The 22,285-nt window shown below is 45.9% G+C and overlaps 1 protein-coding gene across 4 annotated transcripts in view; it reads left to right on the plus strand.

The window, feature by feature from the left end:
* Positions 1–398: 398 nt before the first annotated feature.
* Positions 399–22,285, plus strand: part of TRIM71 (tripartite motif containing 71) — a 64,366-nt gene continuing 42,479 nt past the window's right edge. Inside the window, exons 1-3 of one of the 4 annotated variants that reach the window (XM_087770651.1) lie at positions 399–620; positions 1,407–1,791; positions 1,937–3,119. In XM_087770651.1, the coding sequence (XP_087626777.1) occupies positions 2,217–3,119 (903 nt within the window). In that variant the 5' untranslated portion in view covers positions 399–620; positions 1,407–1,791; positions 1,937–2,216. Of the gene's footprint in view, positions 621–1,406; positions 3,120–22,285 lie in introns of all 4 variants that reach the window. The other 3 variants (XM_087770644.1, XM_087770647.1, XM_087770649.1) reach the window with 3 other exon arrangements.

The raw sequence follows: 22,285 nt of genomic DNA on the forward strand, positions 1-22,285 counted from the left end.
CCGGGCGTAAGAAAACAATTTATCGAGCGACTTAACGTTTAAAGCTGCATTAACGCCCTCGATGCTTTCAAAGAGGTGCGAGCGGGGCTCCGGCGCTGTTCAAACCGGCAAGGGGCGAGGGGGGCCGGCAGTCGCCCGAGCCGCGGCCGAAGCGCGTTGAGCCAAGGGGTGGGGGGGGGGGGGGGGCGGGGGTGTCCCCGGTGCCGAAGCCGGCGATGTTCCCAAATGGCGGGGGGCGGCGGGCGGATGGGGGCAGGTCGGGCAGGGGGAGGGCGAATGTTTCCTGCCCGCCGCCGCCGCCCCCCGGCCGCCCCCCGCCGCCGGGCGGAAGTCAGCCCGCGCCGTCGGAGCTTAAAAGGCTCCCGCACGCCGCGCCGCCCCAGTGCCGGCGGCCGCAGCGGGGCGGGAGCCGGAGCTGCCGCCGCCAGCAGCAGCCCTGCGGGCCGCGCCGAGCCGAGGCCAGGCGGGCCATGCGCTGCCCCCCGCCCTGAGCCTCCCCCAGCCCCGAGCCGGGGCCGCCCGGCTCTGCCCCTCCGCTCCCCCGCCAGGCCAGGGGGAAGGCGCCCGGCGCGATGGCTCTCCCTGGATCCCACGCCGCCCGGGACGGTGCTGCCGCATCAGTGAGTAATTCCTGCTAATTCACTCCCCGGGGCCGGTGGGCTCCGGCTCGGCTAGGTCGCGGGGGAGGCGGGCGTTTTGGTTTTTGCTGCTTCCCCCCCCACCCCACCCCCCCTTCTTCGGGTTTTATATTATTTTTGTTTTCTCAATAAAACACCACGCGAAGAGGCGAGATGACAAAGGAAATGTGATCCTAGGCGCTGCAGGGGCTCAGAGCGAGCGAGAACCGGAGAGGAGGAGGAGGGGGCGAGCGTAGCGCTCTCGGATAGCATTGCACAGCGGCTCCAATTTGTGCGAGCGAATATAATACACCCCCCATGAATAATTCAGGGCGGCCGGCGGGGACCTGCCGCTGCTCCTCTGCCCGGCCGCGGCCGCCGCAGCGTGTGCGAGCCGCGCCGAGCCCGCGGCGCTGACCGGCCCGCCGCCGGGAGAGCCCCCGGGAGAGCCCCCGAGCCGCCGGGCACCGCGTGTGGCGGGGCCGCTGCGGGCCCCGAGCTGCCCTCCCCGGGGGAGCCCCGCTTCAAGGGAGGCGTCCGGCGGGAGCCGGGACTCAGGCGAGAGGGGACTGCTCTTCCCAGGCGTCTCCGGAGCCCTTTTCTTCTTCCCATCTCCTCCTCCTCCTCCGTGTCCCGCCAGCGTGAGTCCCTGCCGGTGGGGTGGGCACCAACGCCGCCCTCCATCCCCACCCCCCAGTCATGCGGTGGTGGAGCAGGCGTCGGCGGGGGAGGACTGGAGCCGGAGAAGTCCGCCTGGCCACTGTGTTTCAGTGCCTCTCTCTCTCCTAGAGCTGCTCTGGATTGCAAAAGTGGAGGGGGGAACTGAAACGAAATTTCCCCTTCCCCCCCGACAAGCACAGGTTTAAAGGAAAAGAGGAAAAAACCCAACGCCCCAAGAAGAAAGAGCGAAACTTGAGTTAAGCCCCTGCTGCCCCCCACCCGCCTCCTCCCCGCCCGGCCAAGAGCGACTTGCACTGCCGCCCCGGCGCCCCGACCCCGTCCTGCGGCCGTGGGAACCGGAGCCGAGCCCCGGCGGAGAGAGGTCCGGTCCCCGCTGGGTGCGGTGGGGATCGGGCGGTTGGCGCCCATGCACTTTCTGTTTGGGGAGAAGGCGAGTAACCAAACCACGTTGTCAAACTGCTGACCCGAGGGGGAAATGAGAAGACTGTGTGAGGTATTGACCCATCTGGGAATCGATACGATTTGTCTAATGCAACGGGGGATCGGGGGTTAAGCACATGTGAGGGAAGAGAGGATCCGTTTGCGGAGAGAGAACGGGACAGCTACACCTTGATACCAAAAATACCTCCCCCCCGCAGCAGCAAGCCCGGCGGCAGCGAGGTACGAGGCGAGGATCCAGCTCCCTGCAGACCGCCGGATCGATGATACCGTATTTGCAAAACCGGCCGATCGATCCCACTTGGCAAAACTACTGATCGATGCCAGCTTGCTCGTAAGCCGCTTGCAGAACTACCTTCTCCAAACGCCCCCCGTCTCCTCTCTTTTTTTTTTCCGCCCACGCTTTTTTTTTTTTTCTTTTGGTGAGGGAGGGGAGATACGTTTTTGCCCCCCCTCACCGTGGAGTCGGGCCCATCGCAAATGGCTTCGTTTACCGAATCCGACTTCCAGATCTGCCCGCTGTGCAAGGAGATGTGCGGCTCGCCGGCTCCCCTCTCCTCCAACTCCTCCACCTCCTCGTCCTCCTCGCAGACCTCCAGCTCCTCCGGGGGCGGCGGCGGCGGCTCCTCCTGCGGGGGCCCGCCGCGGCGGCTCCACGTCCTGCCCTGCCTGCACGCCTTCTGCCGCCAGTGCCTGGAGGCGCAGCGGCACCCCGGCGCGGGGGACGCGCTCAAGCTGCGCTGCCCCATCTGCGACCAGAAGGTGGTGATCTCGGAGCCCTCGGGCATGGACGCGCTGCCCTCCTCCAACTTCCTCCTCAGCAACCTGCTGGACGTCGTCGTCGTGGCCGCCGCCGCCGACGAGCAGAAGAACGGTCGCGCCGCCGGGGCCGGCCCCGCCGCCGGCTCCGGTGCGGGAGCGGGAGGCGGCGGCGGCGGCAACAACCGCCACCACGGCCGCCCGCCGCCGCCGCACCGCGCCGCCGGCTCCTCGCCCGCCGCCGCCGCCGCCTCGGCCGCGCCTTCCTCGACGTCCTCCTCCTCCTCCTCGGGGGGCGGCGGCGGCTCGGCGGCGCTCCTGATGCGGCGGCCCCACAGCCGGCAGGGCGAGCCCCGCTGCAGCTCCTGCGACGAGGGCAACGCCGCCAGCTCCCGCTGCCTCGACTGCCAGGAGCACCTGTGCGACAACTGCGTGCGGGCGCACCAGCGCGTCCGCCTCACCAAGGACCACTTCATCGAGCGCTTCGCCGCCGCCCCGGGCCCCGCCGCCGCCGCCGGCCCCGCCGCGCCGCTCGCCCTCAGCCCGCCCTACCCCGCCTCGCCCTACAACATCCTCTCCGTCTTCCCCGACCGGGCCAGCTACTGCCAGCACCACGACGACGAGGTGAGCCGGTGCGCGGCGGTACGCGGAAGGGGGCGGCCGCCTTCCCGCCCCCGGCCGGCGCCAGAGGGCCCCCGTCCGCCTCGCACCCTGGCGGCGGGCGGGACGGCCCTGGGGGGCGGGCGGCGGCGGGGACCGGCCGCGGCGCTCGGGGTCGGGGCTCGGGGGTGGGAGCGGGGCCGCCGCGCCCCTCCGGCGGCCGGGGCGGTAGCCGCTGACGGGACGGGGGAGGGCGTGCGGCGAGGCGGCGGCGGCGTCCCCGGGCGCCCCGCTCCCTCCGGGCGCCGCCGCCCGGCAGGAGGAGGAGGAGGTGAGCCGGGGGGGCCCGCTGCGAGGTGTGGGAGCCGCGGTCCCGGGAGGCGGCCGTCGGTGCCTGGGGCCTCCCGGGCGCGGCGGGCAGGCGCTGCCGGTCGGAGGGAGCCGGGCGGGCGCGTAGCGAGGGCGAGCGAGACCCGGGGCGTGCAAGCGAGGAAAACGAGTCTGCCGGTCCCCCCAGCCCCTGGTGTTTCTAACGCAAAGCTTAAATTACTTCGTGGAATCTGCTTTGCACCGCGTTTGGCGCGTAACCCATCCGAGAAAGAGAAAACGAATAAATAGGGAAGGAAGATAACTGTAACGAGGAAAGGACTTCCCCCACCACCACCCCCACACCCCCCTTTTTAATTGAAAGTAGTCAGAAGGTTAGCAAAGGTGTTCACCCTTGCCTATACGTAGCTACATCTCCTGCTTACCTAGCTGCCTCTGTGGTGCAAACGAGAACTTGTGCAAAAATGAGAACTTGCTTTAGGTAGTCTTCACTTAAAACGCTTTGCTCGCAAGTTTTGTTTCTGGTGATCCCAAGTGTTGTTTCACAGATCTAAAAGAGGCTGCGGCTTCTTCAAAATGTGCTGAAAGTGTCTTAAGTTTCATTGGGATGGCGTTTCTTGCTGTGATAGTTTGAAACTTGATTTTTTTTTTCATCTGAAACTGGAAAATGGCGGTCTGCTGTCCCCCCTCCCTCTGCTCTGGGGGTCAACGTGGGGGATTTTGCTGGAATTTTCCAGTAACTTCAGTGTTGGAGGTGGTTTCCTCCCAGTATGAAATTGGACAACACCACAAAGCGCTTCAGGGGAAAAGCCCGCCTGAGGACAGGGTAGTACAAGAGCTTTCTGTGGGATGCTTGCTTAACTGATATGTGAAGGTGTTTAGCCTGGTGAAATGTGGTGATGCCTTTGTCTTCCGTTTGCAAGGATGCTTTTCTTAGCTCCCCTAATGCTACTGGACCTCTGAAATTTCTAGAAAGCTCTGGAAGAGCTTTTCTTGTTTCTTAAAAGTTGCTAGTGTCAGAGGACAGAAAGTAGGGATTTTTGTGGAAAAAGAAAACCCTTAAAATGACATTTGTGGGGGGTGGGGTGTGCTTAAGGGGCAAGGAAGTTTTAAAAACAAACAAACAAAAAAAACCAACAAAAAAAACTCCAAAACACCTTACTGGCAATTGGGCTGTTGACAGCTTTTTCTGCTATCTAAGTATCTCCCTGCTAGTGGGCTTCCTAAAGAACATACGTAATACTGAATGCCAGCATGAAATGAAGCATGGTGTTCTTAATACGCTAGAAAAGCTATGTTTCTGCTTTCGTTTTGGAGTATAACTTTGGACTTGTGGTATGGGCTAAAAAGCTTCTAGTTGTTGCGTTCTCAGTAACGTAAAGGTTCTTGTTGAAATGTATAAAATGAAACAAAAGGGGGGCTGTTCGCCGTAGTGTAGAGTATCCGGCTTCTAAAGCAGATGTATTCTCCACCACTTGGTGAAGAGTAGCTGGGACAGGAGCTCCAAGGTATTTTGTAGACTTAAAAGCTTAAATTGCAAAGGGAAGGAAGATATTGTAGCCTTGTTTAAACTGTGCAGCTTTTCTAGAATTAACTTCTAAAAAAGCTTGTTAATTTATTTTACGTAACTAATATTTTATTTTCAACAGTGTGCTTTGAAAAGAGTACATGTCTTTGAGGATTGGTTTTGGGTGTCCTTGTGTCCTGTAGATCTAGAAATTGTTTTAAAACAAGTGAGCATTTTCAAGTCTTCAGCTCCTGTTGAGAAAGGCTTTTATTCTGCAAATTAATGATCTACTACTGTTCTTGATTAGTGAGTTTTGGTGGTTCCTTAATGTGGGTGTGCCTGATCAGTATTCGCAAGTATTTATTATTCACTCAAGGGGAAATGTTTGGGAGAGACTATGACTGTTGGGAACAGTTTATACTGTAAATCTTTCTCACTTTCGTTAAAAATGTGGGCGAGGTGTACGATTTTTTTTGAGAGAGGGTGGCTGCAAAACTGTGAGGGTTATTGCTTGTTTAATTCTAAGAATGCTATTTACAGCCTCATAAAAGGAACGATAATAGACAGGCAGCCTTCCAAGAGAGTACTTAAGTGATGCACTAAGTACTTTGTTTGGCTGTCTAATAGTGTAAAAACAAACCTAAAATGCAAAGCTGGAATGGCAGCTTGGAACCTTAATATTGGTAGTTATAAACTCCAGTTCTGCTCAGTATGCCAGTGGGAAAAGCTGGTGTCGGAGCAGGATACTCCCTCAGACTAATGTCATGCAGGTAAGTTTGAGGACAGGCAGATCTCATCTGTAAACCACTGGAATAGTAGTTCTCTTGGATAGGGAGTTCTCCTTCCCCAGGATGTATCCTCATCACCCTACCCTGTTTGAGAAGTTATAAGGAGCTTGAGTCTGACCCTGTCCCTGGGGCTTTTCTGGGCCAAAGCAGCTGGCTCCCTTGTTTTCTACCTCCTCGCCTAGAACGTGATACTCCTGTCCTTCTTCCAGCATCACAACTTCACTTCTTACCGTTTTGGTTCTCTTTCTCTCTGGTGTTTCTGTCCTTCCTCCTGAAAAGCACTGCCCATTCCCCATAATTTTCCTTCCTCCTGCCCCCATTTTGAGACTCCCTCAAGTGAGGAGGGAAGTAGCACTGTGGGTGGCTACTGGCTGGGTGTTCCAAGTCTCAAAACAAGACTACAGATAAGCGTTTGCAAGACAAGATCAACGTAGCTGCTCATCCTTTCAGTGCAGAGAAATGCAGATTTCAGCTCTTTACCGCCATGTCTGGAGCAGCCTCTTTAGTTGAGTTGGTTCTGTTCTCAGTTGAGCCATTGACTCCTGTAAAACAACAGTAACCTGTTGTGTGCTATGAGTACAGGCAGTCACTGACAACAGAGAATATTGACGGCTACTGTAGTGGCAAACATTAAAGAAAGTGGAACCCTGGGCACTGCTTTTGGGGTGGAGAGCGCCTGCAAATACTGCAACGATGCATGAAAGGAAAGGAAACTATTCCTGCAGAAAAAGCAAAAGCCAGTCTTTTCTTTGTTGCAGAGCTGCTGTTGAAACCCGGTATGGTTGCTTACCTCTTGGAACCTCGCTGTCTGATGTAAAATGCTGTCAGGGCAGCAAGGGAAATGCTTAATCTGTCAGATGCTTCAAAGTGTTCTCCAAATGTAGCAATATTTGTGTTGCAACCATGAAAATTTTATGCTGTGTGACCATGTTTGTTGTATGGATAGAATTATCAACATTACAGTAGTAACCAGATGTTATCATCATAAAAGCCACTAGAACAGGACTTTAAACTTGCAAAAGGTTTTACCTTAGTCTTATCCATAATTAAATCAAATATGCTGATAGGTCAGTGTGCTTGATTGTCTCATCTCTCTGACTGAAAGAGCACCTCTATTTTTCTTTTCATAGAATTCTCAATAATAGGCTGCAAACCAAACCAGATGCTTAGAAAATGTTGGAACAGCTGTAGGATACTTGGCTTGTATAGATAAACTACCTGGATTCAAAGGACTTTGCTGTTGCAGAAAGTGGAAAAGGCCACAAGTCTCAGGTTAAATAATGTGGGGTTTCTTTTATGCCAGCTTTCAGCTACTACATGCTTTAGTATCACTTGGTGATAACAGTGGTGGATGGTCAAATCACTTCAATAGCAGACTTCTAACACTTTCTAGGGAAAGTGCAGAGGTGCCAGATTCAGTCAACTTAATGGTCTGTGACCCCTCAGTTCTCATATTGCTTTACAGATTCCAGTTTAGAAGTGGTTCATGGACTACAAGGCAAAAAAAAGCCCTGTAGCAGCACAGCTCCCCCCTGCTGCAAGAAAGGATTTTCAAGTTTTTCCCCCTTGCCCGTAGCCATGCTGTTCCTTCCTTTTGCTTGCATCAGTTCTGGCTTTGGTCAGATTCTTCATTGATCAGATTAATTCACAAACTCAGAAGTTTCTTGCCAGATCAGTGAGTTGAAATGGCTCATGGGGGTATCTGTGCATGTGGACAAGACTGGCTAAAATTAGATTGCTATATTGAATTCTTGAGTTGCATATTCCTGAATTGATTGTCTTTTTAGACTACAAAAAAAGACACTTTTCCTTATTTTGTCTTACAGACTGTAAAAGATGCAACTTTAAGGCTTGTGTACATATGGAAGAAGGCATTCAAACACGTAACTGTCAGTTGAACTGGAAGCTTGGCTAAATTTGCTGATTGAATTCATACCTAAGCTGCTCTAATGTAGGGTACAGCTCTGGTTTCACAATAGGGAGCCAGCTGTCTTAACATCTCATGGCTACTCAAAGGAGGGGATCTCACTTCTTCCTTTGTTTTCACCAGCCTTGGTTGTGTGCGCTCAGGAGATGCTTCTGTGAGCCAATTTAACTTGCTTAACGTGGTAGAAAACTTTTTTCCCTTCCTCCTCCTTCTAGCATTGGTATAAGTTTATTTGAATTGCAGAGGAATCTGGCCCAAACTGAACTGGTATGAGGGAAAAGGAGGAATAGTGTGGCTAGGAAGGAAGGACAGGTTAGATATGGTCCCTTTTGTGTAATGGCTTGCTATCACTGCCTAATACTGAGCTTTATTCCATGGTGCTCTTAACGCTGTCCACCCACATGTCTGACCAAACCTGTTTGCTGTGTCCCCATTTCTGTGTCTCTTGCTCAAGGGCTATTTGTATGAAACCGCAGTATGTGATATAAATGTGATGCAGGCTCTTGCTGTTCCTTTTTCCAATGGTTAGGGTTTTTTACCTCCTAACAAAATGATTAAAACTTCCTGGAGTGCCTCCTGGAGGCGCCAGTCTTAGTAGGTAATACTTGACTGTGTTGCAGCTGTCGTGGCTGCTATAGCTTCAGCTTTATAGGAGAACGTGCACATGAGCTAGAGAAATACGTACTTCCAGTATATGTAAGAAACTATACTTCTTTATACTGATGCACCCTTCATTTATCGTACTTACTGTGTCTTTTCTCTTCTGATATCAAATGCACATGCAGGTATGTTGGATTCAGTTACTGACACTTGTGTTTTCCTTTTTAATTTTTTCCTGGTGAAGAAAGCAGGGCAGTGAGTTATCTTGTTCATACGTGGTCTATGTAATGTGGACTTCTTTGGAATAATGAAGGGTTTTAATGATCTCTAATTTCACACTTTTTTTGCTTACAAATAATGTTCAGATATCTGGTGCTGAACAGGTCACCTCTTGGATTACTTTGCCTTACTTGCCTTTCAGCTGCCCTTTCCTCAGCATACCTTTAGCTCCTGGCTCTTCTCTGTATGTAAAAGTATTTTATTTAACTGCTTCTCTTTTGAATGAGAACTTTGCTGGGCTTGAAACAGCTTTAAAACCGTACTGGACAGAATCAAAGCCTCCCCTCCTTTCCCCTGCTTTGGTGTGACTGATGTTCAAATACTCTGAATGTTTTAAGGTAAATATAGCAAAGTTGTTCGGGTCTTTTTTTTTTTTCCTGGTGATAATCTGATAGCATTACATTACCAGCCTAATTAAACATGACTTCAGGTAGTTTCCAATGAGTAAAAATTGGAAGAAACATAAATGCCTTGTCTGTTCAGGAAACTTTCATGGACTGTTTTTACTTTGAGAACATCTTTGAAAAACCAACAGTATCAATAAAGTAGAAACCTGCAGGCTGCAGCATAGACTTCTGAGGTTAAACAACTTTCTTGAGAAAATAGGACTGGAGATGTGCATACAATAAATAAGCATAAAACTAGTCTACTGTATACAGAGAACTTAATTTCCTTTAACTTGATGTCTTGAAGTGTATCTCCTAACTTGGAGAGAGGGTCTGATTGAATTTTGCTTCGATTTAGTGAAGAAATCTTGCATCATGTGTAGGAGTTTCTCCTTTCAGCTAAGCCTTTAGAGCCTGTAAACATGCTTGCTAGACCATGCTTCCTTAGAGAAAAACTACCTAGTTCCTCTGTTTTAAAGTTAAGGTATCATTCCTCTTTCAATACTGTCTTGACCCTGTCTCTTCCTAGTTCTCCTCCCATACTCCCTTCCTTCCTGCGAAGCTGTTGGTGTCTTTCCATCAGGCAGAGAATCATGATGTGTTGAGAGCACAGATCTTGAGCTGTACGGACAATGCGCCGTATGCAAGACTAATGTTACCACAGATAAGATTTCACAGAAGGGGTTTATTGTCTTTAGCTGTAATCCACGTTCAATAGAGCAGTTAAAAATATAATCTTGGATCATGATTATGTAGTACATAATTTTTAGTAATGCTTTTTCCCTACCATTCTAAGTCTTAATTAAAGGTGTAGAAGTACTGGATGGGAACGGGACTACTGCTTGGCAATGCAAGTATTAGTTAACGTAATGAATGGATGTCCGTGATCCTAAAATATATTAGGCACATGTTGTTGTTTTAGCTGTTCTTGTCGTGGGCTCAGCTGCAGCTCCTTCCATGGGCTGTTTTCTACTTTCCCTGGCTGTGCTTGTTGAAGGGCTATGTGGGTGGGATAGGTTTGGTCCTCTTATCTAATAATTATACTTATGCATCCAAATAAATTCTGAAAGTCACAGGACTGGAACAAAAACATGTTAAAGAATCAGAGCAATACTATTTGCTAAATGTTTTCTGCCTTGAGTTCAAAAGCTTCTTTACTATGCAATATTACTTTGGACAATTTTATCCCTTCCTGTTCCCCTTCCCCCTCCCATGTGAAAGAGGAGCAATTGTATGTGGCTAATAAAGGACTGGCACTTCTTTCCTAAAGTTCTTTTGACTCTAAGCTACTTCTTTCTTCCTCTTCTTTATCAACACTCAACAAAATAACGACGTTTTCAACTATGGAGTCTGTAGCTAATAATCTTATTTAGGAACTAAAAATGCTGAGCAGCTTTGAATGCTCTAGCTGTTTAATATGAAAAGGAGTAAAACTCAGTACATACAGATGAAGCTCACGAATATATGTTCTGTGTCGTCCTACTGTGCTGCCTCTTGGATATGTGTGCAATACTGACACTTCCTCACAAGAATTACTTCGTAGTTACGTGTTCAGCTGTAAGAAATAAGAGCTCCAATCCTGTCATTTCACTTGAGTGTATAACATGCGTTTCTAAAAGCTCAGATGGTGAGCTTGTTGGATAGGATGGTGTCTGGTCAGCAGTTTTTCTGTGTATGTAGGTGAAATATTTTTGAAGTGACTAAGGTTCAAACTGGAAACTTTAAATGAGAAGCTTACTGTTTTATGATTATGCATATACTTTGTGCTATGCCTCTGCACTGGTGCTGACTTGGAGAAGATGGCTTACCTTCTAGCAGTAGGTAGGCAACTTGAGGAAATCTTTGTTTGTCTCACCAGTAATGGGTGAAAGTTGCTTTTGAGTTGAATATTTAAAATTTTGGGGGTGGTGAGGTATGTCTTCAATGCTATAGTGGAAGTGGTCTCTACTGAACAAAGAAACATGTGAAATATCTTTAAACTTGTTTCTGAAATGAACAGATTAATCCGATCAAAGGCTGCTGTCCTCCTGTTGTTACCTCAGTAGTTATGTCTTACTCCCGTTGGTTACCACAGTATGATGTTCACCAAGACGGTACAAGTAATCCCTGAGGCTGCTCTCGGTACCGGTACTTTCTGGGACTGTCAAAATAGTGACTGCCTGCCCTTGGGTCTCAGTGGTTTGCAGGGGGAAGTGTCCTTTAGTGAGCTAAAGGTAATAGCTAAGCCTGTGTTGCATCATTTTCCCTTTAATGTTGGTCTCCATGCATAACCAAAATATTTAAAGGTATTTTGTCAAGTTTGCTAAAACTTATCTTTTCTAGTTGTTTGCTTGTATTACATGCCCATCACATAGGTTTGTGGATAGCCAATGTTGTTATAAACTACCATCTACTGTAAATATTGCCTTTCCCTGGTTAAGGTATTGTAAATGTACAGAACTACCAAATGCTGTGTTTGGCTGGATTAAAAGGCTGGCAGGGACCTGAGATTCAGAAATCAAACTCAACAGGATTCTCGGATGGTAACGTTAGAGCCTGTTGCTATGTCTTCCCCTTGTCCCATGCTGTCTTGTGTTTTGCGGGTTCCATTCACAAGTTTAGGTACTCACTGTCCAGAGTGGCAGGCATATGCTAGAAGACTAATTTTATACAGCCTTTTGTTCAGCTGCTCTTGGTTAACAAAAGGCAAACTATTATTTAGGGGAAAATGTCAGCTATCAAACTTCAAATCCTCCCCCTTTTCCCTCCCCCTTCACTTCAGTGGTTCTTACTACTCACACAGTTCACACTGTCAGACAGTTACGTGTACAATATCAAAATCCCTAGCCTTGAATCTTTGGTGCAAGCAAAGCTTGAAAGCTGTCTGCATTATGGATGCCTCTAAGCTTTGTAATCCAACTTAGTGCTGCGGCGAGGGAGTAAGGAATACCGAGGGACTAGGGAATGCTGCTCTCCTCTATGAGGGCTGGTAGCGTGGTCTGTGAATTGCCAGTGAACTAGTCGGTACTGGTCCCTGTCGCCTGATGAGGTTACTATTCCTGATCTTCTGTAACCTTGAGTCTTGCCATGTGTGGTGATTGAGGGTGTAAGAGAGAAAAATCAGGTAGGTTCTAGGGGCTTGCTGTGTCTTTCTGTGGTTTGGAAGTCAACTATATATTTCTAAAATGTTGTAGTAAGCACACATATATGCGAGGCAGAGTCAGTCCGTTGCTTTGGGGAAAAACTCGTTAGAGAATGGAAAGACTCACCATGCCTCCAAGCCTTCTCTTGCCTTTGAAAGCAATGCTGGTAAAGAGTTAACTTTCACCCCCCTGCAGCACACCCCGCCTCCACTGCTATATATGGTGTGCCCAAAGGCACTGGAGATTTAATACATTGAAGTTGGAGCGTGAAGGGGGTCTGCAGGCTGCTAGACAAAGTCACTCAAATTTCAAGAATACTTGATCCATACAAGGATGTTACTTGAGACAGGCATGACTTCTCGGTAAGAAACTGGTTGCCAAATGAGCCGGCTGAGCGTGTCCTCAACACGGTTTTTGTGGCTAGATGAGCAAATTGGAAACCAGATTTTCTTTAATTGGTGACTGATAAGTAAGCCAGCCAAAGCTGTTGCGAGAACCATCTCCCTTCGGAGAACAATGCCTATTTGTTAGGGGAAAAATGACAATTGTGATTCTCCCACTGAAACGCTTGCAAGTTATAGAAACTATTGTGCAGATAACTAAATTCTCTATTGAATCATATTGAATTGACTGAACACTAGACTGAACGAATGGCAAATACAACTTCCCCCTTTCTAGTTACTGTAGATGCAGCTGTAATGTCACAGTGGTGTCCCAGCACACAATGCATTTGGTGTCAGCTTCTGTTAAAGGCTTCTAAATGGATGGGCAAATATTTTGGGAAGAGAGGGGGGGACTGTTTATTAAAAAAAAAATCATAACTGGAAATGTCAGGCAGTGGTCTGGAGCGGGTTCTACCCTGAAAGAAATAACGACCAAACTAACAACAACAAAACCTTAGGGAATTGGAGAGGGTGAAATACAAAAGAATTACTGGAATACTGAGGTCCTGGTCTTCCCAGAGCTGCTCTTGTATTTAATACAATGGTAAGGGGGGAAAGATGTAGTACTCTTCTTGCTTCCTCCCCTCTTGTACTTAATACAATTGTAAGTGTGGGGGGGTGTGGGTGTGTGGAATTCCCACCCTGCCCTCCCCCAATATCATGGAAGCATTGGTAAGATTAGGATTAGTAATTAGATTAGGGTTATAAATGGTGGCTGTCGACACTGTCCCAAAAAGTAACAGCATGCCCTTTCTTAGAGTGAAGATGTCTGCTTTCTGCATTCTAGATGTGTATTTTAATTGACAGTACTGTGTTGTGGTAGCTGTTGCTCTCTTCTAGCATTACTTATTTTCTTGAGGACTCTGAGCCTCTTCCTAGAGCAGAGAACTCATGTATGACCCTTGAGCTTTCTGTTGCTGAAGCACGGCTCCCTTACTTGGGTTAGGCTGTAGGGTGGTTGGTGAGATGGTTGGTGTGGCGGTTAGCGGCCAGTCGGCCTAAGCAGGCTGGTGGGAGTGGAAGCAAACCCGGAGAGTCTTGAGCCGATTTCCTCTGCGTAGCTGGCAGGCTGTCGGAGGGCTGTCTGCTCCAAACCTTTAGGCCACTCTTGAGAGGTGCTCTTCCCAGTGACAGACTGTGTACAAATGCATACAAAGTCATATACTCGGTGGGATAACTTTTTTAGACAATTGTGGCTTGTCAAAACAAACATGGTTTTGTCTTCATGTTATTGCCTTTCTGGCAAAGGTGATGTTATCCCATCTTTGCATCTTGTCAAAAAGTAGTTCATTAAGTACCTCTGAATCTGAACTGTTACTCTCTAAACAGTAGCAGCTGTGTCAAGCCAGCCTAACATCTTTGTCTCTGTACCAAAGACAGGTGGAAAACCTCTCTGGCAATGTTCCTGTGAGCCTGAAGCGGGGAGGGGGGAGCAGCTTCCATTCAGAGTGGCTTACTCTTGAAATAATATTTTCAGGGAGCCAGTTGTAGGCTTTGATTGCATGTGATGCTGCTAGTTACAATTAAAATTTCTCTATGATCCAGGAAGATAGGCCTTCCAGAAAACTATTAGATTCTGCTGGAAGTTCAGAAGCACTATGATTAAAATTAACATAATGTATACATTCATTTCCCCTTGTGTGAGCCTTTGGCATTGACTGGATATAGGTAAGGTCAGTGTGTCTCTGCAAAGACTGGAGTAGTTGGGCTCTCTGGCTGGCCACTTAAGCTTGTAGTGGCATACTATACACTTGGGCTTGGATTAGATCCAAAGGCTCTTCTTTCACCTGGACGCTTCCTTGTCAGTTCTTTCATTACTTTTCCTATGCCTCTGAGTCAGTGAAGTGAGTTCAAGTAGTACGTGCTTACTGACAGTATTTCCTAGTGTTCCTATCTTGGTCTCTTGGCAACAATGTCAAAAAAATTTTCTACATTAAGGGTAGAAATGGGAGAACCTTAATTTAAAAGTGCAGGTGTTAACGTTAAGCTCACTTTCACACACTGGAGCAAAAAACAACCTTGAACCATTCTTTCAGTTAATAGCTTCATTTTCGTATCTCAGTCCTTAGGTGCTGCCCAGCAATTGAGTTGTATTTATCTACAGAAAGGACCATAATTTTTATAGTCGTAGAAGTCATTTAGGGTGCTAAACTACTCGTTAGCTTTGTTTTCATTGGTTTCTGATTGGCTGCTCTAGCCACAAAAACTTTATGTGGAGGACTTAGCCTGCTCATTTGGCAACCAGTTTCTTACAGAGAAGTCGTGCTTTTCTCAAGTAACATCTCTGCAAATACAATTCAAGGTTAGCATTTTCAGTCTGTATATGATGTCACTTCTGAAACCTATTCTTAATGGCAGTTTATGTCATTCAGCAAAGAACAGGGCTGCTAAGGAGCTCAAGCTGATGAAACCTCTCAATGGTGTGGACTCCAGGCAGGGTCGGGGCATGAAAAGCTGCATTCATTATGGGGGGAGGGAAGTGACAGAGTGTTTGATAGGCAGGCAAAGCAAGGTGGCTTACACAAAAGCCAACTAGCTGCCTCACTAGCCTTGGCACAGGTATCCCTTGTCATCTAAATCTGCATTTCCTTTCTGCTTCAGCCTCCTTCAGACAGTCTGCGTTCTGTATCTGGTCCCTTCACATTGATTAGCAACAAGTAGCCGGGTGAACCGGCTCAGATCTAAGAGGGAGGAAGCCAATACCAGGCTGGCTGAAATGATTAGACAATGGAGGTAGCAAAACCCCTGCAGCCGAAGATGCTGTAGGGAAGAAGGAGAAAAAGTACTGAAGTTCCCTTTGTCTTGTCCAAACCTGTTCACCTCTTCTCCTTCCCCACCTCTGCCTTGGATCTAACAACCCAAACTTTGAAAGGGAATTAAATAACTTGAATGCTTTGAATGAATTTTTGGTTAAAGCCATAGTTGCACATTTCATTATAAAGTATTCTTGTGACTAAACATTTCACTTTTAAATTGTCATCTTTTTTTTGCTAGTGCAAGTCACTAAGCACGGAGTGTGTGTTCATTCCTCTCAGCTGTTTAGTAATATGCTTTTCCGGTTGCTATTCATTTGTCTTCATTATATATTGTCAGTATACCTATACAAACATCATTTTTATATAGTATTTATGAGGGTTTGGCTAGCATAATAAGACTGACTTGTTTTTTTACTAAATGAAAAATAAATCTTGACAGTTAATCAATCTAGGAATAATGTATTGAACCAGTATCCTGTCAGAACTGTTGTTTTTTCTTCCCCAATGTTTAACACAGCTGTTTCGGAAACAAATATGGAAAGCTGTACAGTATATAGTTCTAGAGTTACTGGTCCACAAGGTGTCCTTCCATTTTAATTTATATCTAAAATTATCATGGGGAAGCCTTGAAGATGTCCTGATTTATACTCTTTAATGTTGGTTTTCTAATATGAGCAACAGAAAAAAAAAGCCATGATCTCGACTGAAAATACCATATAATGCATGAAATTTGATATAATCTTGGCTAGAGGAGAAGACTATTTTCATCCATGTTTTTGTTCTTTGAAGTTTAAATTCATTTAAATGCCATCCAAGGAGGAAACATAAAAGGAAACACTTCTCATAAGCTAGGGGGGATAGATTGGAAAGGAGCGTTGTGTGTTAAAACGAACACCAAAAAAAAAGTCATACCTCCCAGCTGAGATTACTATGTGCTATCCAAATACGCTATCAGCAGGTGAGAGACTCACTGAAATGGTATGCTGTCTTGAAATCATGTTTACTCTTCCAGGTATTCCTCAGCGTACGAGAGAATAGTGTTACCTTCTTGCACAATTCAAGTGCATTTGTATACAGCTTACCTGGGGATGGAAACCTGACGAAGTACTCAGGACAATCAGAATACAGTTACAATGAGTATATACTAGTTGTCTGCTCTTGTCAAACTGACAGAACTTGGTTTATTCCTTGCTTTGAGAATGATTATCTCATTTTATGTTGTGGCTTATGGTTTTTACTACAAAGCTTGCTGGTATGAATTTTCCTAAGGTGCGTGTAAAGAAATAAGTTGCCACCTGTATTAGTGAATTCTCATTTTTTAAATAGATTGGCAATTTTCCATTTGGCTCCTGTGGCAGATATCTGTTGATGGACAGCTGTATAGTCCCTTGCCTTAAGGAGGGAAGTAGGGAGAAATAATCCAAGGTGACTTCCACAGCTGTAAATCTAGTAACTTGTTTTAGATGCACACATTCTAATGAAGTAGCACATATTTTTGAGCAGCATGATGTGAAAAGATATAAAATACTATACTTGTGATCTAAGAAAGGAAACTCCTCTTCAGAGACCCCTGTCTGACCCAGGCAAACTGCTGCCAGCAGTTCACTAGGAGCAAATGGCTGTTGTTGAAAGATACTCTCCTGAATCAGTGAGAGTCAGAATATCGTGGTGTGTGGGTTGTTTTTCCCCATTTCATGTATCTGTTTTTCTCCAAGCAGGGGAGATATTCCTGCCAAATATGTATGCCATGCCTCTTTTTTTTCCTGCTACAACTAGGTAGAAATGCTTTCAGAATAAAAGATCTTTATAAATCAAAGTTTAAACAAAACAAACAAAACCAGCCAAACAAATTCTCAAAACACCCAGTTCTCATGTGGCCAAAGAAGCTACTTCTTGGAGTAAGCTGACTTGTTTCATGTTTGATCCCATATGGAGTTACGGAGGGAAACCATTCCTTGAGTGCTTTTGTTAAATAAAGCTGTTGCCATGAATTAAGCAACACTGCCCTGGAATGTTTCTGATCATGGTCTTGCAGAGCTTGTGACCTTTGCACTGAACATGTGAACTGAAACTTCATCTTCCAGTGTTCAATAACCATGTTAAAAATTCAGAGGTGAGGCAGTCTTGGGATTTCCTTAGGCTAGCTTAAATGCCAAGTGAAATTTAAGTACTGATTTATACAGTTACTCTTCCTTTTTGTAAATCTAAGTCAAATTAGAATAAAGATTTTAGCTTTTTCAAAGCTGAGCATTCTTTGTCAAGTTCAAAAAAACCCAACTGCATAGACAATTTCTTAAATGCTTTTGTATATTGGAGTCTACTAAACTGTTAAAATATTGCCACCTTCTTGTCTAGAAGCATCTAATTACTAGTAATCTGGATGTTTGTAGTAGTATACTACTACTGCTACTTAAAGCAATTGTTTTAACCAAGAACTGGAGGTAGTGCCTGAAGAGGCTATTCAGTTTAACTGGGCTGCAGCTGGAAGGGAGAGAGGAGCAGTTTAAAATCTGTGCCTCTTGCAATGTATCACTGTTTGATGCCACTGGACTTCCTACCCTACTAGAATGCTATAAAACAATTAGTATTTTTCTTGTTTACCAGATAGAAACACTGCCACCTCTTGGCTATTCATTGTCCTGACCTTTTTAAAAATACTTTTTCTAGTTTCTTGTGATGTTTTCTGATGCTGTGTTCCTGGATAATCAGGTGGTTGTGTGGTGAAAGTCTTAATATCCCATACTGTAGACTTGAGATTTTTGTGTGGAAATATTTATCATTTACTGATTCTACCCTGGAACAAAAGGAAGAGGGGGCACTACTTGGTTCAGTGACTCTCAACTTTCTGACCCATCTCTGTGTATACCTCCCTTAAAAATATACTAGGCTAAGATGGGCTTCTGTCCTTGCTAGATGAACTGACAACAGTGCTGGCATCTGAAGGTAATGTCTGGCACAAGGGGATTCAGCCTTTACGCCCTAAAAAGGGATTGACAAAATATTTCCTACTGATCTTAGTTTTGACTAAATTCAAATAAACAGTGTTGATCAAATACTGAATTCTGCAGAGTTGGGGAAAGAGGGTCATGTTAGGTTCTGACCATGTTTCTGATAGCAGTTTTAGTGAAGCTGGCTTGAGGAGTTGTTTAAAATATTGCAGCTTCAGTATTACCTGTATTGTGGGGGGGGTTATAATAATTAACCCTTAATTCCAGAAGATTTCCCAGTTGAGAGGAAAGTTACAGTTCTACCCAAATGCCTTTTCTTCCTGTAAGCAGCCTTGTCTTTTCCTATAAACATCCCATGTTTTGCTGGCCAAGTGTTTGTTGGTTGAGCGGTGAACCTTTATTCCTGAGAATGCACAGACAAGGGTGACTTCGTCAGCCCAGTCAATCTGCCAAATATGAAACCAGCTTTGAGGAACGCCCCTGATGCTGGCTCTTATTCTAACAAGCCAATCCAGTGGGGTGCTGGGAAGATGTCCTCCCTCACTTGGGCAGGTTTTAAGGAGAACTCTGACTTGCTGCTTCTTGGAGGACTTTTCCCATAGAACAATGCCGCTGCAAAGCAGTAACACCCATATCCCAAAGGGCTGTAATACCAGTTAGTGCAATCCCCACCCCAACCAGCAAGGTTTAGTGGAATGCAGAAACATGAGACGAGAGACAAGGTGCTTGTAGAACATGAGAGGACTTCAGTGGTTGAGTGGGATTGTCAGGATGCTAATAACATCCTGACTTCTATATTGGCAAATGGAATTAATTTCTTGATGTGTAACTTAAGCTCCATGATGAGGATAGAGGATCTGGGTTTCCAGCATCTGTTCAGAAGTTGCAGCTCAAACCCTTTTCCCAAAGGTAGTCTCTTTCTTACACGCCCTACCCCGGCCTCTTCAAGTGTCGGGGTGGGAGGTCATGGTGGAAAAGTGACTTTGCTCTGTTGTGTCCTTATTGTACGCACACATCAAAGATCAGGCAGGTGTAAATCCAGTTTCCTGTGAATGAACTTTTGAGTCTTAACTTCTGGGATGGTGGTTTGGAGTATCTTGTGGGAGCTACTCAACTTTATAGAGCAGAACCTGAGTGACCAGCCCATGAGAGAACAAGGATGAGCCTGGTTTCCTCATCAGTTGTGTGTGGGGGGGGTGGTTCTGGGGTGCCAGTCTGCTCCAGTGGCTCTTAGTTTTAGTTAAAAAAAACTGCAGTACAAACTAGAAAACAAGCTGGAGTTGCTTAAAAATGTACTGTAGTCATAGCAAATAAGATTTTACCGTGCAAGCTATATGCTTCCTTTTTGCAGATTTTAGAGTGAGGAAATAGAAAAGGATGAAAGATACGATACAAGCTTTACTAAGCCTTCTCTCACATCTTGACTTTTTGGCAGCACCATTGGTGGTCTAGCTTTTGTGAATCAAAAGGTTTAGAAGAGCTCTGAATTTTTGTTCTTGGATTTAAATGGCAAGTAATATGACAGTCCCAGAGGTTCCTAAAATATTTTTGTTTAGCAGCAAAAAACCCTTATGTTGTGTTTAGTTTTAGTGGCATACAGATTAAAGGTGTACTGTGCAGAGTGCTGATGCTGTGTCATTAATAAACCTGCTATTTAGTGTCTATTTTCCAGCATCCTTATTATTGCAGTCAGTCATAGTGTATAAGCAGTAGCAACTGATTTTTAAAATGGAGGTTTGCTGAGGGGAGGAAGGATTTGCAAATAAGGTGCATCTGAAAATTACTGTAAAGTAATTTACTGGAAAACAGTAATTTTCAGAAGTGCTTTTGTAGTGGCAGATTCATTAGGATAAAATTAACTGAATAGTTCTGCCTAATTTGTGATAGAAGTGAACAGATAATGGAAATTTCAGAATTGCTTGCAGCTATTATGATGGCAAAGTATTTCGAAAGGAAGAACAAAAACCTACCTAAGATTTTTTTTTCAGTCTTTTTGACAAAGCTTAAGAGTTTTTAACATCTCAAAACATGTTTGACCTCCCCACCCTTAAGCCATTTTGACACTCTTTACCATTGCATTTCAACAGGAAAGAAAGATCCTTTTTATAGCCAAATGGCTTCCTCTTCTCTTCTCCCTCTTTTCCCTTCCATCCCCCACCCCAAAGTGCCTTTCTAGTGCTCAGGCTTCAGCTGCTGCCTGGATACTGGCTACATCTGTCTTGTTTAGATGGTCCTAAGGAAAAACAGCACAGAATGTGACTGGAGGGCCAACAACAAGATATGTTTCTTTTCAAATTTGAAAGGAAGCCCTGCACTTGCTTCTGCCTGTTTCCCTAAACTGTTTTTAAATAAATCATGGCTAGGGCTGGTAAATGCCTTCTCTTTCCTCCCTCCCTGAAATGGTCAAACTCCAAAACATTTGAAAAGTCTAATGAGTTAAATATGGTGGTGTTCACAGGACTGTTTCCCCTTGTACAACTTCCAGTTTGATGAAATAAACTTTTTTTATGGGCTCTTTCTTTGAGACAGCCATTGGGAAAAGTTTCAAAGAGGATAGTGTTGCTCTGGGTGGAATTTGGAGGTTTGCAACTCCATAAAATGCATGCATTGACAGCAGACTGGGCTTTTGTACTTGCATTAAAAGGGACAGCATTAAAAACTGATTTTGGGTCTGAGCAGTGCTTGATGTTTTGTGGGGATTGTAGTGTAAAAGATGGTGACTGTCAAGGAAAGAGTAATTATGTGGGGCAGATAGAGGACTGTAGTTCCTATTTTGGGGGAATTTTCTGATTTTTTTTTTTTTTTTTCCCTTAAGTGCGGGATGAAGGCTGGGGCAATGATAATCTATGCCAGTCAAGAATGGTGTTATAATCTTGTGGGGCGGTGGTTCTGTTTTTTAAAGGTTATCAGCTTGGGGTGGGGGGGAGCAATGCGACTTGATCCTGTTCGTAAAATTCGGTTATAGTTGAAATGGATTTGCCCTTGTGACAATATCTTGTTACACGCAAAATAGGAGGAGACTGTCTTAAAACATCAGCATGCTCTCACGCATTTACATCGCAACCTGTGTGTGTCTGGCTGTTTTGAGGTGCTAGCTTTTGGTTAGCCGTCCCTTGACCACCCCCCACCCTGGATAATGTGTATTATAATGAACTGCAGGGAACAGGAGAAACAAATGGCAGCAGAAGAAATACCTCTTTTCAGAACTCATGTTACCCCTTGCTTTAATAATGGTTACTACTACTTTTATCTGTTCAAGAACTTATTAGCCATTTCATTTTTTAATAGGCTTATACTGCAGCGAATGGCTATAGATGTATGAGCTCTATTTTATTGCTCCTTGTGATGTTTTAAAGAGTCATGGAATAAGGACAAAATAAGTATGTAGGTTTAGGAGATGCAGCCTAAATAGTTTGCGTGTTACTGGTGTGACAGATGTGTCCAAGAACTTGGTCCTGTAAGTTTTGTGGAAACATTGCTGGAGTGAGACTCTGGGTTTCATTTCAGCATTTCCTCTGTAGTAACAGTGCTTGAACTTTGGAATCCACTTTCCTGGCTTTTGTGTGGGGAGGCAGAGCAAAATGGATGTTTGCACTGAACTCAAAATGTGCACTGAGCTTCAGATAACAATTATTTGGCTTTTTAACATCCTTGTATTTGGCACGTTGAACCAGCCACACAGGGTTGTCCAATGTATTCGTGCGCGAGGTGCAGAAAGTAACCTGGTCAGCTCGCAGGAGCTTTATCTTTCGCTAACCATGTGTTGCTGAAAAATGGCTTGTGATTCTGTGCAGAGATGCATAACCTTAACCCAGCTCCGAGGCTGCTCCGGCTGGTGTTGGGGAACAAAGGTTCTTGAAGCCTGTGCCTCGGATCTGCTGTGAGGACAGCCTCCACCTCAAGGCAGTCTCTCTTAATGCACGTTGCAGAACTTGTTGTAGAATGGATGGCTTAGGCCTAAAACTAAAGGAATGCTTTTGAAATGTGCTTCCCTATGAAAATGTGGATTAAATAGGGAAATGAATTTGCAAGAAGTGAATTTGATAACTCTGACTCAATTTCCTCCAGACTTGAAGGGGTAAATTTCAATTTCATTCACTGATTTAA

This window comes from Nipponia nippon, unplaced genomic scaffold (assembly GCF_047370975.1).
Source record: "Nipponia nippon isolate SJK-2023a ecotype South Korea unplaced genomic scaffold, ASM4737097v1 scaffold_1, whole genome shotgun sequence".
In the NCBI taxonomy this organism is placed as follows: domain Eukaryota; kingdom Metazoa; phylum Chordata; class Aves; order Pelecaniformes; family Threskiornithidae; genus Nipponia; species Nipponia nippon.